Source organism: Pongo pygmaeus, chromosome 13 (genome assembly GCF_028885625.2).
Source record: "Pongo pygmaeus isolate AG05252 chromosome 13, NHGRI_mPonPyg2-v2.0_pri, whole genome shotgun sequence".
NCBI lineage: Eukaryota > Metazoa > Chordata > Mammalia > Primates > Hominidae > Pongo > Pongo pygmaeus.
In genome coordinates, this window is record NC_072386.2 from 30,175,058 (window position 1) to 30,194,480 (window position 19,423).

The window sequence follows — 19,423 nt, forward strand, 5'->3', positions numbered from 1 at the left end:
TGAAGTGAATTTCCAATGAGCTCTACAGTTCCCTTGGCCCAGCCTTCTTAGAAATGCATAACTCGTTTTGTTTTTCCTCCCCAAGAGTGTGTATTATACAATGCAGAACCTTTCAGATTTCAGAGGAAATTGCAATGTTCAGTAATTTTTCCTTTTCTTTCTGTCTCAATGCTTTGGCTCACCTTCCTTAGACATGACCTTCAAGTCTCTGCTCAAATATCTTCTCAGGAAGGCTTGACTACCCTATTTAAAATTACAGTCACCACTCTAGCCCTGCCCCAGCATTCTCGACCCCCATTTCTGCTTTAATTTTCTCCAAGACACTCAGCATTTTAGTGAACTGTACATTTTACTTATTTATTTGCTCACTGTTTATCTCCCTGTGGGAATGTAAGCTCTATGATGAGTCTTTTCCCCGCTGTATTATTCACTGCTCTATTCCCAGTGCCTAGAACAGGGGCTGAAACATAATAGGCCTAAAGTAAATTCTATTGACTAAGTGACGACTTAGGAAGTTGTCCAAGGTCAGGATAATACAGCCAGTAAGAAGCAGTATCCCCTAACTGGAGGCAGATCGTGCCAATATTAAGTTAGATAAGTCTGAGTACACATTTCACTTAGGCTAGAAAGGAGAGCAGTGCTGTAAGTAAATTTGTTCAAGTAATGCTTTCCCTGTATGATAAAATAAGGCCACCTCTTTCTTTAAACCAGCAGATGCACATTTTATTACAGCCATTAATGTCAGTCTGTGATACTTTTACAAGGGCTTAAAAATTGCTACACAGGCTTCCTCTTAGTAATCTACCATTTTATTTTTTGCCTTTGAATCATTTTTACTGAGATGGAACATACATATTGTAAAGCGCAAATATCTTAAGTGTATTTAGCTCAAGGGACTTTACCTATGTGTATACCCATGTAACCACCACTCAGATTAAGATAGAAAATATTCCCAGCCCTCCAGAAGGCACCTGTGTGCCCTTTTCTAGTCAATATCCTCTACCCAGAGGTAGCCTCTATTCTGACTTCTGTGACTGAAGATTATTAGTATTGCCTGTTCTTTAGCTTTATATAAATGGAATTATAAAGCATGTACTTTCTTTCACTGGTTATCATGTTTGCAAGATTCATCCATACTGTTGCAGAAATTAATTCTTTTTTATTACTGTTTAATACTTCCTCTGCATGATTTTATGGGCTAAATTGTATTCCTCCCAAATCACACGTTAAAGTCTTAACCCCAGTACCTCACGATGTAACCGCATCTGGACATAAGGCCTTTAAAGAAGTAATTAATTTAGAATAAGTTTATTAGGGTGTGCATAATCCAATATGACTGGTGTCCTTATAAGAAGATTAAATTAGGACTCAGGTACAAAGGCAAGACCCTGTACCTGTGTCCTAATTTAATCTCCCTGTGAAGATACAGGGAGACAATGGCCATCTACAAGCCAAGGAGAGAAGCTGCAGAAGAAATAAACTCTGTTGATGCCTTGGTCTTGGACTTGTAGCCTCCAGAATTATGAGAAAATAAATTCCTGTTGCTTAAGCCACTCAGCCTGTAGTATTTTGTTATGGCACCCTAGCAAACTAATACATATGAATATAGTACAATTTGTGATTTGTGTATCCTTTCTAACGTTGATGGACATTTGAGTTAATTTCAGTTTGGGGCTACTATGAATACAACTGCTCTGAACATTCTTGAAGATGTCTTTTTTGAACATAATACAGCCATTCTTTTGAGCATATACCTAGGGGTGGAACTGCTGGTTCACAGGTTAAGTAAATGTTTAGGTTTAGTACAAGCTGCCAGTTTTCCAAAGTGACTGTACCAATCTGTACACTGGTGTTAAAGCCTAGTATCTGTTTTTGTAAATACTATAATAAAAGATGCTGATTAAATTGATTAAATTCCCTAATGGCTATTTACATTTTATGGCTGCCAGTCAATGTGACAGCAAAGAGACAGCAGTGACTTAGGACTGGAGACGCTTCTACACATTGATGTTGTGTGCTGTGTCTTTCACTACAAACTAAAAACTAGACCCAGTGACTCTTCTGTGTATTCACCACATGGTTTGTTTTGGACGTATGTCTATGGGTAGCAAACATTTCCAGAAGCTTAAAAGTAGGGTAATTTTTCTTGTCTGCATATCATTTCCTTTCTTCCAAGAACATGCGAGATGCAAGAAATTTTTTTGATCATGTGAATGTTCTACCAAATAAAACAGATTTGGGCTCTTTCCTATAACCAAAAGTAATAATAAGAAGGAGGATTCTGAGGTGGTTCATATGGATTCTCAGGGCACAGAATCCAAATCTATGGGGTTGCATTTATGCTACTGTTGTTATTGGCCTTTAAAAAACAGATTATGTTCCGAGTATTTACAGCATTTCATTTATAGAAGTTACCTCTGGGATCTCTCAAGAGATTACTAATGAAGTAACAAAAGGGGGCCAAATACAAATCAACTTTGGTCACCTCACAGTCTCCTCCTCTGTAACACAAGAGACTCAGAAAGCAAAATGGTCCAGAAGAGACAGTGCTGGGTTTGCTGTAAGATTTGTGCTTACAATCTGTGCTACTGTATAAAGTTGACCCTTTGTATCTGTGGGTTCACATCTGTGGGTCAACCAACTGTGGATCAAAAATATTCAGAAAACAAATTGTGTCTGAACATGTACAGACTTTTTGTCATTATTCTCTAAACAATACAGGATAGCAACTATTTACAGAGCATTTACAATGTATCAGAAATTACAAGTAATCTTAGCCTAGTATCTTTCCTAGAATATATGCCAGAGAGCTGTTAGGTATTCTTGTCTAAACAGGTGATTAAGTAACTTGCGGATTTAAAATTCCTTGCTGTAGCTATGTACACCAGCCAAGTTAACGTGGACTTACCTCCATTTTAGTTCTTCCACTCAAGCCACAAATCTACACACAAACACTCGGATTAATTTGAATTTTGAAATACTAATTTATAGCAGGAAAAATGCCCACAGCCCTAAATGTCAAAAGACATTCATGTTAATTACATAGCATAGCCTGGGCTTCTTATTAAGTGAGTAATCCTCAAAATAGGGATTCTCCAAATAATTCTCCACAATGATGAATAGGAAGTCACAACGGCAATGCTAACCTTCTTGTGAAATATAATCACTACCAGATATGTTGTGCCAGACACAACTCCAAGTATTGTATGTGTTTAACAAGGCTTCACAATAACCCTAAGAGGTACCTAAATTATGCTTCATTTACAAATAGAGAGACACTCAAAAAGGTAACTTCATTTGGTCAAGGCCACCCACAAGATTATGAGCTGTTAGGGACAAAATCAAACCTGGGGCTGTGTGACTCCACAGTTCATACTCTTAATTTCTTCACTCTAGTTTCATGCATATAATTTTTTAAAGGCTTAGTATCCTGGAAATTACCCCAAAGGTATTTTAGTGGTCACATACATTTCTGTCTAGAAGCAGCAATACAAAAACATAGTACATCAAGGACACAATCCCTTTTTCTGGAAAATGACCTTACCTTTAACAGAAATGTTGAAGGGCTTTTCCACCATCCCAGCCACTGTGTTCACACTGCAGACCCAAACTCCTGAGTCAGGGGGGAGGATCCGGTGGATGGTGAACATGGCTACTGAGAAATGATCCGTATGGTTAAAGTCTTTTGGCTGAAAAGGTCAAATACAAAAAAATAAAAACTTCTAGGGAGGCATAAACACAAAGGTCCATAACATTGACCCCATCTCATTGTTTAATAAGAAGTTTCCTAGGAGAGATCAAGAAGTTAAATGTAATGCTAATATAATTATTGGCTTATTTCCAAAGCTATTGTAGTAGCCCTGAAAGTTTATTTTGGATTGATGCCCTGTCAGATCCTGCCGTTGTATTTGTGTGTTTAGGAGTACGGGGTAAACACTTACAAGCAAGACACCTGAAGCATGATTTCTTTTAAACTACTCCTCGTAAGATTTGTTCCTTTCCTATCTAACACAGAGATGGCTGCGTGGGAGGACAAGGTGACTTCCTAAGTGTTTGAGAGGCTGTCGAGTGTGGAGTACTGGAAAAATCCAGGGTTCTGAAGATAGATGGACCTCTGCCATTTATTTTTTGAGAGACAACAAAGTCTTGTTCCGTGGCTCAGGCTGGAGTGCAGTTGAGTGATCATAGTTCACTGCAGCCTCAAACTCCTGGCCTTAAGTGATCCCCCCACCTCACCCAAGTAGCTGGGACTACAGGTATATGCCACCATGTCCAGCTAATTCTTTTTTTTATTTTTTAAGAGATGGGGTCTTCCTATGTTGCCCAGGCTGGTCTCAAATTTCTGGTCTAAAGTGATCCTCCCACCTCAGGCTTCCAAAGCACTGGGATTGCAGGCATGAGTCACCATATCTGGCCTCTTTGCCATTTTTGACCAATTCCTTAGTTACTTAACTTCACCCAGCCAGTTCCCACTTCCGCAAAAAAAAAAAAAAAAAAAAAAAAAAAAAAAAGAGAGAGAGAGACTGGGCAATGTTAAGTAAGAAGTTACATATAGTTATGGTCAACCTTACTAAATAGTAGCCATTACTTTCATTAACTCATGAAAAAGCCAACAAGATTTTGGAAGCCATCAGTTGGCTTCTTCTACCTGATGGTTTGTTTGAATGGAATCAAGGACATTGAAACGTGAACCCTAGTAATGGTACATTCTACATATTCTTCCCTCAGAAGGTCACTCATACTTGCCTCTGGTCAAGCTGATTTTGGTCATCTTTAATAGAAAAATAGGATAATAAGTATTTCTAAATTTTTAGATTAAAAAATACATCAATATCCTAAGGATCACTTTCAACACAAGAGAAATTTGGGGTGGCTCCTGTCTCTGCTGCATTTGGTATAGTTGGGAGAGAGAAGGAAAGCATGTTCGAAAAGTAGCTTGATCCTTTTAAACAAAAAAGAACTGCTGTGATATTACCTAACCATGGGTGAGCATCAGCAATGAGGGCAAAGGGAAGAGGTGGGGAGAAACCCAAGGAATGCATTCAGACCTAAGGGATCCCATGGATTGTAGTTTCAGAACTGGGGAACTCTCCTCTTCTATGCTCCCCTAAACTGCTGCTCCAAAGAGCGTAATAGGAGTGGACCGGTCATCAAAACTCCATGTCCTGGTTGCACCTGGTAGCATATAAATCTGCTGATTCATGGGTTGCAACACCACCTTACTCTCCTGATATGAGTAGTTAGAGATATGGGGACACTGTGAGAGCAAAGCTTTGCACAGATTGACACGTACTTCTCCTCATACCAGCTGGACAGTCCTGCAGGATGTGTGCCATCCTTGGCACTCAGCTCTGTCAGTTCCACAGGGGGCATATTCCCAACCTTGCACAGCAGTACTGGCCAACAGAGGAAATCAGTGAGGGTGCAGTGAGTCAGTTCTGCCTCTCCAGGAATAGGGCATTTTATCAAAGCCAACAACACACTAGCCTAGGAGGATAAAAGCACTGAATGGTATCTATCATTTAGTGGGGTGATTACTACACTGAAGCATCTCATGCTTTAAGAAGGGCAGATTAAGAATGGCTCTTACATGGAGCACTGTCCCATCCGGCTTCACCAGGGTCATTTCTTCATTAGTAGGTAGCGGCCAGCCAGAAGCTTTGCAAATGGGATTAAATTTACCACTGTTTACTTCTATATGATCTGGCAAATCCACTATCTTTGGGGTCATCCTTGGTATGCCTGAAGGAAGAAAACAGCACTGTGAAATCTAATATTTAACAGAGCCAGCAGCAGTAGTAATAATAAAAATAGCTACTTTAGTAAGTCATGCACTGGGCAAGAACTTTGCAAATATTTTATTGTTTTGTCATCACATAAGACACCTGTGATGTGGATGATATTGTGGTCTCCCATTTTATGGATGAGGAGACAGAGGCTCACAGCCAAGATTCAGACTCAGATCTTTATAAATCCAGAGTCCACGCTATTCGCCATGAAGCTGTGCTCCTTTCATGGACCAGGGAGGAACAGTCTCAATATTAAAATGATTATCATGGCCATATCTCCCCTAGACTTTGCTGTTCAATCCCCCTCTTTCTTTTTACATGAATGATTACAAAAATACAACAAACAAAAAACTAGCTCTTCCTCCACTCATCAAATAACCCCATGGTATTGCTGTTCAACAGCATTGACCTCAGTTTAGATATGTGAGAGATGTCTCATTCATTGGGAAGTCTGCAAATAGCAGATAACTAAGAGGAAAAAGTGAATAAAGTTGCGCACGAAAGAAGTACATCAAAGAAGTGGAATATAACTTCCCCAAATCAGTATCTACTCAACAGCCAAGTCAAAAATGTTGCTGCCAATATTGAAAGAAGGAAAAATGTCTGTGGTGTCAATAAAGGTAATGGTGTCAGGATTTCTTGCCTAATATCTACATAGTAGAGAATGAATAACCCTGAAATATACCAATTTTATTCTGAACCATAGGGACTCAGGGAACTGTGGATTATTTGTAATTGAATGTGAGACATGTTTGAAAATTGTCCAACACTCAGTAAATAATGTAGGCGATAGAGGTGCCCTCAGAGCAGCAGTAACTACAGACTGTTTCTTATCGGTGGTGGGAAGAGGCGGGGTCAATAATGATATTTTATACTGATATCCTACTTCTCAGGCCTAGAATGAAATGGGTAAAGGTGTGGAGGAGAAGGGAAAGAGGTCTAATACTTACAAGGTTATTCCTTGATATATCTGTAAACTTGGAAAGATTATGGAAAACGTGCCAAATTTTTCAGCCTAAGTAGCTATTTGAATAGGAATTGAAAAACCTGTTTTGACGCCTTTAAAGCATTTCTTTCCGTCATCGTCCCCTTGTATTTTCTGAGGTTGGGTGGGGGTGAAGGTGGATGTGCTGGGCTAAAGTGGAATCTGGGAAGGGAGCTACTCTCTGAAAGCCCTAGTGACACCCTGGTTAACCTGTCTTAGATTCTCCCATCAGAACGCGCTCCTTTTGCAGCATCAGCAGAAGGGAACAGGCAGGAAGGAACAAAGCACAAAATTCAAATCCTTAAACTTGTTAGCTGCCCACGTTCGATACAATCCCCTAGCAGCCCCAGGGCATTTCCTTCCCTTTCTAACCACTCCCTGATTCCTGCCCTGTAGTAAAGTCCAGGCTTGGCAAAAGAAGAAAAAATATAAAGTTTAAGGACTTTGAGAAAACACTTACTGGCATCCCACCCCCACTCCCAATATTTGTTCTGATTTCCAAAAGTAACAGAAAAAAAGGCCATAGCTGTATTATTTTGCGTGTAGATTTCACTGGATATGTATTTATTTCAATGGCATTTATATTTATATGATTGAACAAGCAATACATATTTATTATTTAAGTTTGAAAATACGTATGTCTGCTTCTTTTAATTTTAAAAAGTATATTCTAGGACAGTGGATAGCAAACATTTTCTGTAAAGAGAGCAAATATAGTCAGCTTTGCAAGCCATGTTTTCTGCCCTTGTAGTACAAAAGCAGCCACAGACGACATACTATAAATGAATGGAGGTGGCTGTGATTCAAAATTTTTTTCTTTATAATAACAGATGGTGAGAAATAAAAAGGAGTGAAGTACTGATACATGCCACAACATAGATAAACCTCAAAAAAGGTGTGGCAAATGAAGCTAGTCACAAATGACGACATATTACACGATCTTGTTTACAGCATATAAAATGTCAAGAACAGGCAATCTACAGAGACAGAAGATATGGTTGACCCTTGAACAACACAGGCTTGAGCTGCATGGGTCCACTGACATGTGGATTGTTTTCAATAAATATATTGGAAAATTTTTTGGAGATTTAGGATAATTTGAAAAAACTCACAGACAAACTGTGTAGCCTAGAAATACCAAAAAAATTAACAAAAAGGTATGTCATGAAGGCATAAAATATATATAGATACTAGTCTCTGTGTTAATTGACTATGTTATTGGTAAGGCTTCTCGTCAACAGAAGGCTATTAATAGCTAAGTCTTTGGGGAGTCAAAAGTTATATGTAGATTTTCTACTGTGAGAAGGGTCAGTACCCCTAGTCCCCATGTTGTTTAAGGTCAACTGCAAATTAACGGTTGTCAGAAACTAGGATGATTGGAGAATGCAAGTTTCTGCTAATGGGTACAAGGTTTCTTTTGGTATGATGAATATGTTGTAAAATTAGATTATGGCAATGATTGCACAGCTCTGTAAATATACTAAAAACCACTGAATTTACATTTTAAAAAGTTGAACATTATAATATAAAAAATGTATCTCTATAAAGCTGTTTAAAAAAAGATAGGCTGGATTTAGTCTGTGGGTTAAAGTTTGCTGACTCCTGCTGGAGAGTAATTTCTGAACTAGAATTACATAAAATTTCATTTTGAGTATAATCTTTTCTGTTTTATTATTTCTATTGCTTTAAAAATATCCCCTGTCTAAATCCATCCCAAATTGCTCTTTCTCTGTTACTCATGTCCAGGGAAAAGGTGGGTCCTAGAGAAGGGAGCAGAATAGGTAGGAGAGCTCTCAGCTGGTCAATCATCACTTAAGCTGCTACAAAGAGCACGTGGTTTATGCCTAGTGCAAAGAGAAATAAAGCCTACTATTAGGGTCAGTAGAGCAGAATTAAAATGCTGTGCTTTAGGATTTAGGATAAATTATTCCCAACTTCTGGATGGAAACAAAAGAGGCTTGAGGATCTTAGGATGCCGGCACAAGAATTACACTACCAAAGCTCAGTTCAGACATGCTGAACATGGCCCTGACTACAGTGTTACCTTGCTTTACCTTCTCTCTCACACTGGAGTCCCTGCCATCCTGGAGAGCAGAGACATCCTTGGAAGCGATCACACATCTCCCCGTTGTTGCAGCTGCACCTAAGCTTACAATCTGGCCCATAAAAACCAGGGTGGCATGCTGTAAACAAAGACATCAAAAAACCAGTATTAATCCAGGGGAAGAGAGGAAACTAAGGCTGCAGGTGTTTAGTTTTATTTTTCTCTCTAAGCCATCAACTTTGCTGATATGTGTAAGGTAGGGGGTAATTTATCTGAATTACCAGGAACTTAAAAAGCTGGGGAGTCATGCCTCCAAAAAAAAGTTGAATGAGCTCCTATCATGCCAACTTTCTTGTAGATACAACTACATTTAGGAAATAACTTCCTGAAAGCACTTAAGAGTGGGATAGGAAGAAAAAAGACCTGGAAGATTCTGGAGGGGAATTGAAATTTGGAAGATGGGAATGATGTGTTTCACAATTTTCAGCTTTTAGCCTAACTGTTAGGTACAGCTGACACCACGTATGGAAGCTAAAACTCCAAAGAAAACCTGCAGTCTACTGGCCTGATGCATCAGAGACAGAGTCAGGAAAACCACAGCCACTGGAGAGAGAGGGAAAACCCAGAAAGAGTCAGAGAAAAGTCCCAGATCTTTGGCTGATCCTTGATCCATGCATGCTCAGTACAGACTCAAAGCAGCCCAGCTAAAGATAAAAGAACTAAACTAAGTTTGACCTGATTCCTAACAGTGAGAGTTTGAGGTTTGAATCCTACCAAGTTAATTGCCTGCTAAAACAAAACAAAATCAACATTCCTGAAAGGAATGTATCATATTCCAGAGTCTCCACAATGTAACATTTTCAATGTTCAAGATACAATCCCAAGAAGAAAGGGATAATTAAGGCCCATTTTTTACGGGAAAAGAAAATAAACAGAGACCAATTGTGATGACTCAGATGTTGGAATAGACAAGAATTTTAAAACAACTATAATAACTATGCTCAGTAAGGTAAAAGAAGATATGTTCATAACAAATGCAACAATGAGAAACTTCAGCAGGGAAACAGAAACTATTTTTAAAAAGCAAAAGGAATTCTAAAACTGAAAAACACAATATTTGAAATCAAATAATCACTGTATGGACTTAGCAACAGAATGGAGATGACAAGAGAGAGAGTCAATAAACTTGAAGCAACATCAATAGATAGCCCATCTAAAGAAGAAAAGTAGGGAAAAGGTTGGAAAAAAATGATTATTAATCCTTAGGGACCCATGAGACAAAACATCTAACACACATGTAACTGGAGGTCCAAGAAGGATCAGAAAGAAAGGGTTAGACAAAATATTTGAAGAAATAATGGTTTAAATTATCCCAATTTGTTGAAATTTACACATTCAAAAATTTGTTAAGCCCTTAGCAGAATAAATATAAAGTAAACTATGCATAGGCACATCATGGTTAAACTGCTGAAAACTAAAAATCAAGATAATTTAAAATGTTAGCTTTTTAAGACTGTTTCTTTATAGTAGAATATTTAAGCCATTCAAATTATGTTTTGGTACTTGTAATAAGCTCCTGGGAGGACAGGGTAGAAGCACTGTTTTCCCTTGGAGCTCACTAAACCTTCCAGGACAATTCTTAGAATTTGGTACATGGCAAATGGATTCTGTTAACTGGGTGTCCTTATTTTGGTCAACTGTAACATTATTAGAAGGCTTCTAACCAAAAATTAATGCAAAAGCTTGTCTTTTGGGGCTATGATGATTTGTTTTGATTTTGTATTTTATTCACCCAGCTAAAATGCAGTCTTTATTTTTAGTATCAATCACAACTAAGTTATCTACAAATTCAATACAATCACTATCAAAATTGCAATGGTATTTTTCACAGAAACAGAAAAAACAATTCTAAAATTTATATTGAACCACAGAAGGCCTAGAATAGCCAAAGCAATATTGAGCAAGAACAAAGCTAGAGACATCACATTACCTGATTTCAAAATATATTACAAAGCTATAGTAATAAAAACAGTATGGTACTGGCATAAAAACAGACATATAGACCAATGGAACTGAATTGACAGCCCAGAAATAAATTTACACATTTACAGTTAACAGATTCAACAAAAGTATGAAGAACACACAACAGGGAAAGGATAATCTCTTCAATAAATGGTCCTGGGAAAACTAGATAACCACAAGCAGAAGAATAAAATTAGAACCTCATCTCATCATATTCAAAACTCAAAACAAAATTGACTAAAGACACAACATAAGACCTGAAATTGTAAAACTACTAGAAGAAAACAGAGAGGAAAAGCTTCTTGATACTGATCTGGGCAATGATTTTTTTGGATATGACCTCAAAAGCACAGACAACAAAAGCACAAAAGCACAAATAGACAAATGTGATTGCATCAAACTAACAAGCTTCTGCACAGCAAAGGAAACAATCAACAGAGTGAATGTATGGAACAAGAGAATGTATTTCCAAAGTATACACCTGATAAGAGGTTAACATCCAGAATATATAAGGAACTCAAACCACTTAATAGCAGGAAAACAACCTGATTAAAAAATGGACAAAGGACCTGAATAGACATCTTTTTTTTTTTTTTTGAGATGGAGTTTCACTCTTGTTGTCCAGGCTGGAATGCAATGGCATGACCTCAGCTCACCGCAACCTCCACCTCCCAGGTTCAAGCGATTCTCCTGCCTCAGCCTCCCGAGTAGCTGGGATTAAAGGCATGCACCACCACACCCGGCTGATTTTGTATTTTTAGTAGAGATGGGGTTTCTCATTGTTGGTCAGGCTGGTCTCGAACTCCCAACCTCAGGTGATCCACCCACCTTGGCCTCCCAAAGTGCTGGGATTACAGGCGTGAGCCACCGTGCCCAGCCGACATCTCTTAAAAGACGACATACAAATGGCCAACAGGTCTATGAAAAATACTCAACCTCACTGATCATCAGGGAAATGAAAATCAAAATCACAATGAGATATCACATCACACCTGCTAGAATGGCAAGGATGTAGATAATAGGGAACCCCTGTATGGTGTTGGTGGGAATGTAAATTGGTACAGTCATTATGGAAAACAATATGGAAGTTCTTCAAAACACTCAAAATAGAACTGCCATATGATCCAGCAATCCCATTTCTGGTATATATCCAAGAGAAATGAAATCACTATCTCAAAGAGACATCTGTATTCTCATGTCCATTGCAGCATTGCTTACAGTAGCCAAAATATGGACTTGACCAAGTGTCCATCCAAGGATGAATGGATAAAGAAAATGTGGTGTGAACACATATATAATGGCATATTATTCAGCCTTTGAAAAGAAGGAAATCCTGTCATCTGCAACAACACGGATGAAGCTGGAGGGCACCGTGCTAAGTGAAATAAGCCAGGCATATAAAAACCAATACTGTAAGATCTCTTCTATAAGTGGAATCTAAAAAAGTCAAACGTATAGAAGCAGAGTAGCATAGTGGTTCCCAGGGACTACAGGGTGGAGGAAATGTGGAGATGTTGGTCAAAGGGCAAAAACTTTTAATTACACAGTAGGATAAGTAAGTTCTGGAGTTCTAATATACAGTGTGGTGGCTAAACAATATTACTGTATTGTATACTTGAAATTTGCTGAGCGATTTTAAATGCTCTCACCGCACCCACACACAGAGATAACTGTGTGAGGTGATGGATATGTTAATTCGCTTAACAGTGGTAATCATTTCACAATGTATACATATATCAAAATATCACATTTTGCACCTTAACTACATACAATTTTTATTTAGCAAGTAGACCTTGATAAAGCTGGAAAAAACTTAATCACAACTTCTTACTCAAAGCAGATGGTAGAAAGGTTGAGAACTATTAATAAGCATAAAGGAAATCTGACTACTGAAATCAAGTTTCTGTTGGGATGGCAGAGGACCTTAAAATATCATGAAGCCTTGATTTTTTGTTTCTAGAATACACTGGAACTTTCTTCCTGGCAAAGGGTTCTGAATGACTTTGAATTATCATGTGTTTGCACAGTGGAATTCCCCTGTTCTCTTTATTGTCCCCACTATTTGCTTCAAAAATTTCTATTATTGCTTATTTCCTCAGATAGAAACCAGCCCTGATACATAAAACTTGCCAATGTACAATCTATTGTTGACTATTCTAAATCCTGGACTATTAAAGGAGACCATGTCCTTAAGTAGTTACTGTTAGAAATGTCTCCTTGCTTTCCTACTGCTTTTTGGATGGATTGAACAGGATAGTAATTGTTGAAAGGAGTCTGGAAGAATATTAGAACAGTTCTATTCATAAAATCTTGGTGATTTCTTGAGCCAGGAATGGGCTGAGATGAGTTCATGAAATGTACTCTTATAAACCTGGGCCCAGAGACACATTCACTGTGAAGCTGATGAAGTTTATGTTCTAGAGACTGCCTGCATGCACCCCTTCCTGGGTCCTAGCAAAGTGTTCATAGTTTGCTAACATTTTAATTTTTTTTAAAAAAAAGAGGGATCTGCCCCCTGCCTGGAGTCACCTTTTACCTTAAGATGCACACTTCAAAAGCCAGATGAGATTTCTCCACTGCTGTCGCTCACTGCATGTTCCAGGGGGGCAGACATAGCATTTAGAGGGAACTGAATGAGGTATTGCAGGTGGCTGAAGCTTACTTTTGTGTAACTCTCCTCTTTGTGCTCCTCCTCCAAGCCCCTGGAGCTATGCTGTCCAGTACAGTTAGCCACATGTGGCTATGGAACCCTTAAAATATAGCTAGTCCAAATTGAAATTTCAAAGACTTACTATGAAAAAGGGAGTGTAAAATATCTCATTAATACTTTTTTCTATTGATTACATGTTGAACTGATAATATTTTTAACATATTGGGTTAATAGATCAAAATTATTTCACCTATTTCTCCTCACCTTTTTAATGTGGACACTGGAAAATTTTAAATTCTGTATGTGGATGGCTTATATTTCTACTGAACTGCTCTGCCCTGGAGCATTGTTATCAAGTTTCTGGGACCCCATCGTAGCTACCTTTAGTGCCGGATATGGGAAAAGCTGACTGTGAGATAAACACTGAAAAGCCTTTGAGCTCTGGCTAATTCACAGTATTAATATACATTAGGGAGGTTCTGTCACATTTGTCTGCATGTTCACGTTGAGCTACTGTGCGACAGTAGATGTGAAACGCATACTGAAAAGTGGATGTCAGATGCACTCCACACAGAGCCTGGTCAAACGGGAAAGCTTATTTTAGAAAGGGCGGAGGGACTCTGAGTAGATGATATTAGTACTACCTGCATAAGGTCCACGGCAGGTAAGATTTTAACTTCTTCAATTTTTGAGCCCCAAATCCTGTCTGGATCTGACATAAAAGCTCTGAGTTTGATTTTTTTTTTTTTTTTTTTTTTTTTTTTTTTTTTTTAATGAGGTCTCACTCTGTTGCCCAGGCTGGAGTGCAGTGGTGCAATCATAGCTCACTGCAGCTTCAAACTCCTGGGCTCAAGGGATCCTCCTGCCTCAGCCTCCTGAATAACTGGGACAACAGGCATGTGCTACCATGCCTGGCTAAAGCTGTGATTTTATGATTCACTGAAAAAAAAACAAAATAAGTCTTCTATGGTCTTCCTACTCAAAGCGTGGTCTGAAAACCAATAACATCGGAACTACTTGGGAGCCTGTTAGAAATGCAGAACCTCGGGCCCCAGTCCATGCCTACCAAATCAGAATCCGTGCTTTAGTAAAGATCCCCAGATGATAGTTATGAGAAGTACTTTCTATGCGGTCTAGATTTTTATTGTGAAAGTATAATTAACATTGGATGTAAGCATCCATGATTCAAATCCTGTCGTCCAGTAGTGGGTAGCTAAGCAGTCCAGGTATATCCTGTCTTGTGATTTACAGCAAACTGGATCTCCTTTATGTACCCGCTAGAACATTTTCTGTCCAAGGGTGTGATTGGTGCATACCTTCATTGCACTGCAGACCCTTCCAGCCTGTGGCACAGGAACACCCATAGGGGTCAGGGAGACAGAACACATAAGACTTGCATCCCTCTTGTCCACTGCACCTTTCTTTACAAGTTCTGCCAAATGTGTGCAGTTCACAAGCTTTGGGAGGAAAAGAAAAGATGATTCAGAATCAAATATGCAACCCCTTGAAATACATAATTCTTTGGATTCATTTCTCCTAGTCTAGTGAATATGGGAAACAGTCAAATCTCAGCTGTGGCATGGTAGGATGAACACACCCTTATGGCCCATTTTACTGATAATGAAACTGCCCCACAGAGCAGACATCAAGGACATCACTCACAATCATGCAGATTTGTGCAGTGCACAAACCTAGGGGGCAGCATTCACATTGTAAACATCACGGATCTGTATATTTATTATAACTTTCCAGTGGTTGGCATTAAAGAACCTTTAGGAAAAGGCACCTTTTTCTAATTCACACACACGTAGCATCTGACCTAACAGAGGCCATTTAGCTTCCATTCCCATCTGTGTCCAGATCTAAAATTCTAGATCCAGCAACGATGGCTTTTTACATCCATAGCTTACTTATCAAGTCTCTTGACTTACCCTTCTCACATGTCCTTCCCATAAACCCAGGAGGGCAAATGCATTCTCCAGTATCTTCATGGCAGACACCATTGTTCATACAAGCAGTACAGAGATGGTTGCATTCAGGTCCCCACTTCTGAGCTTCACATCCTTTTGTTAAGGAAAACAAGGCTGTGGTGAGCAGAGCGCATTCGCTCAACAAATCTTTATTGAGCACCTACTGTGTGTCAGTCATTCAGTGGACAATGGTGAATAAAGATAAAATACAGGCTCTGCTCCCTAAAAGCTAATTGTCTAATATGGGAGACATACATGTAAACAGGAAATCGCGACAGAAACAAAGACAAGGAGTACCTAACTCTGTCTGGTGGATAGAAGAGGGCATAAAGGAAGGCTTCCCAGAGGATATGGTATGCAAGATGAATCTGCAGGACCAACTAAGTAGCAAAGAAGATAAGGCTGGAGAGTGTCTTCCAGGCAAAGACAAGGCATGGGAAGACAGCATGGCATGTCCAAGGAGCTGCAGGTATGATTATAGGCTGGAGCTGAGGTTTTCAAAGTGTGGTCTCTGACCAGTAGCATCCCCATCATCTGGGAATCTGTTAGAAATGCAAACCCCAGACCCCACCCAACCACGACCTACTGAATGAGAAATTCTAGAAGTGGCCTAGTAATCTGTGCACATTGGTGTCAGAAGTGTTGAGTTCAGTGAGAGCAAAGATTAGGAGAAACACTTTGGTTTTCCTATCTCAAACAACTATATATCAACGTGCATAGGTATGTCTGACCTTCCTAGAAGATATAACCCATTTACCCTCTGAGTACACCTAGTACATGGTGTTATATCAGACTCCAGAGAAACTAGCTAAATGAAATAAAGGCAAATTGCTTCCTTGACATTCAGACTCTCCTAAGTAGTGGAATAAAAGGGGATGTCACTTGCTTCTCTCAAGTCCACAGAAACTTCATGTAAAGGTAGCTGTGAGGCAAGCTACTAGAAGCTGAATATTGCAGTTTTGCTATCATAAATTATATTTTTTAAGATTCATATTACAAAAAGGCTGCTCTGACATTTAATAGAAGTCAAGCACAGTAGTCATCCAGGAGGAAACAGGTCCTGGGTACGTGGAAAGATTCCTCTCGACTCAAGCCCAAATAGTCCTGCCTATAAAACACCTTGCTATATTTTATGTCCATAGAGGTGGCTAAGCATGAAGCATAAACTAGAGGAACCACACTTCTCATACTTCTATTGTCATTTTTCAATATTTATTTAGCTAATTATACACATGCCTACTCTGATTGGGAATGACCCAAAGGACAGGGATTTATCTTATGATCCTGTATTCTCAACACCAACACAATTCTTGGCACTGAGTTATGACCAACACATTTTGGTAAATGAATGGGGGAACGTAATGCAAAGCAAATGAATTGGACATGGCAATCATTAGAGGAATGACAGAGAAGCCCAGGCATTTAGACCTGAAGATTTCAATATTTAATATTATGAAAACCTGATATAGCTGGGGAAAATTCAGGGCAAATCATTTTCTTTCTATTTATGAAGTTCCTGTAAAAATTATAGGAAGATGTAATGGTGATACTTATGCCCCCACTTCAGTAGTTATAATGGAGAAAAAAAGTTTTCACTAGTTCTAACTCTTAGATTTTTCAAAACTGAAAATAAAAATCACACATAAGAGTTAAATGACCTGGGAAGTGTGGGACTTACAGGAGGCAATGTTGAAGTAGATGTTAGTCTAACCCAAGAGATCCAACTCATCCCCCTAGAGCAGACACCTTTAAGTGAGACTGCTTTACTCATTGTGATACCCCTTTTTATATGGATGATTATGCTGTGCAAATGTGAGCTTCTAGAGCCTGTAACTTGTAGTACATGGCTCCACCCTTGTCTATAGCTCACTGGTCTAGGCTGATAGACATCTAATATATGTTAGGCCAATCTGATTATTTATCCTGGAAATTCAAAATTTGGAAGTGAAAGAAACATTGCTGAAGCTGAGACATGGTAAAAGCAGCATCTTAGAGAGAAAGCCCACTCCCCTACCTCCCCACACCCACCACAACTGAGCCTCAGCTCTTCCTTGAAGCTTATCTTTTCTGGAACTTGCTTTATATATATGTATTTTTTTTTGAGACAAGGTCTTGCTCTTTCAAGCAGCCTGGCCCACTGCAGCCTGACCTCCCGAGCTTGAATTATCCTCCCAGCTCAACCTGTCAAATAGCTAGAACTATAGGCATGCATCACCATGCCTGGCTAATTTTTGTATTTTTTGTAGAGACGGAGTTTTGCCACATTGCCCAGGCTGGTCTCAAACTCTTGAGCTCAAAGGGCTTCTCAAAGTGCTGAGATTACAGGCATGAGCCACCGTACCCGGCCACTTTTCAGCTTTCCCATCAATTTATTAAGAGTCCTTAGTGTCCCCCTGTGGTATGGTTTGGCTGTGTCCCTACCCAAATCTCATCTTGAATTGTAGTTCCCATAATCTCCACGTGTTGTGGGAGGCACCCAGTAGGAGTTAAGAGGTAATTTAATCATGGAGGCAGTTGCCCTCATGCTGTTCACATGATAGTGAGTGAGTTCTCATGAGATTGGATGGTTTTATATGGTGCTTCCCCCTCTCCTTTCGCTCTCATTCTTCTCTCTCCTGCCGCCATGTGAAGAAGGATGTGTTTGCTTCCTCTTTTGCCATGACTGTAAGTTTCCTGATGTCTCCCCAGCCATATTGAACTGTGAGTCAATTAAACCTCTTCCCTTAATAAATTAACCAGTCTCAGGTATGTCTTAATAAAGAGCATGTGAAATTAGAAATGATTTGCTCTGAGAAAAGAAAATGATTTGCCCTGAATTTTCCCCAGCTATATCAAGTATTTGTAATATTAAATATTTAAGTCTTCAGGTCTAAATACCTGGGTTTCTCTTTCATTCCTCTAATGATTGCTATCTCTTATTCATTTGCTTTGCAGCATAAGAACAGACTAATACAACCTCCAACCAATCCCTGGTTTTTGCTTAAGAAGCCATGGTTAGTTTCTTTTATTTGCAACTAAAAATCCTAACAACCTAACAACTACACCATCACAAATGGTGGCCTCTCCATCACTTACTCCGGACTATCAGCCTGGTGAAGGCCGAGGTGAAGAGGTTTCCTCCTATATACCTGGCCGAGTACACTCCAGCATCCTGGGGCTGAGCATGAGGCAGGTGTACTTCTAGAATATCAGGTACTTCATGCCGGGGCACTGAATGGATGAAGGAACCTAGTAAGAGGGAAGAGTGAAGAACCATAGGTCACACTGAAACATACCTGCTTCCTTGTCTGGTTTCTCCACTTAATCAGCCTTCCCTGACATGGTCAAGAAAATGTGCTCTCACATATTGGATGTGGGAGAAGAATGAAAATGCTGAACTATTCAATACTCTCTCAATAGTCAAGAAAGTCATAGTGATAGAACAGGTAGGTCGGTCTGTGGGATCTACCACCAAACACATGAAGATGGGGGTGGTCTAAGTTCTTACATTCTACAGGGAGAGGTGAACATAGTTGGCAGGCAAAGTTAGGTGAAAAATGATAGGTAACCCTGTCAATTAACCAATTAACCGGGAGATATCTATAATTGCTACTCCAATCTGGAAGTCCTATCCACTCACAGACTTCAGAATGATCCCCATCAATATTCCAGCTGGATCAGGCAACTGACACTGGGTGATACCAAACTATAGCTAGGACCTAGACACATTGGGATTACACAGCTGGACTGCCAGAACTGCTAACAACTGGCTTCCCACGTTTACTGTGGTAATTTCCTAAACCTTGCAATCAACAATGTCACAATCAAAGAAACTCACATTTTATATTGCTGAAGTTGGGATCTCACATTATGATGGGGTTTTACTGTATGTACATACACCATGTACATTCGTATATATGAATTCCACTTTAATATCCTTAAGTAACCAAATATGTCACCTAAGAGGGCTTCTATCATACACAG

At 39.3% G+C, this 19,423-nt stretch overlaps 1 protein-coding gene across 2 annotated transcripts in view; it reads right to left on the bottom strand.

The window, feature by feature from the left end:
• TEK (TEK receptor tyrosine kinase) overlaps window positions 1–19,423 on the bottom strand; it is a 122,296-nt gene that overhangs the window by 41,489 nt on the left and 61,384 nt on the right. For both annotated transcript variants that reach the window (XM_054502247.2, XM_054502246.2), the window contains exons 4-9: window positions 18,536–18,688; window positions 15,422–15,553; window positions 14,807–14,947; window positions 8,829–8,957; window positions 5,591–5,742; window positions 3,545–3,689 (exon numbers count right to left, since the gene is read on the bottom strand). In XM_054502247.2, coding sequence (XP_054358222.1) covers window positions 3,545–3,689; window positions 5,591–5,742; window positions 8,829–8,957; window positions 14,807–14,947; window positions 15,422–15,553; window positions 18,536–18,688 — 852 coding nt within the window. The remainder of the gene's footprint in view (window positions 1–3,544; window positions 3,690–5,590; window positions 5,743–8,828; window positions 8,958–14,806; window positions 14,948–15,421; window positions 15,554–18,535; window positions 18,689–19,423) is intronic.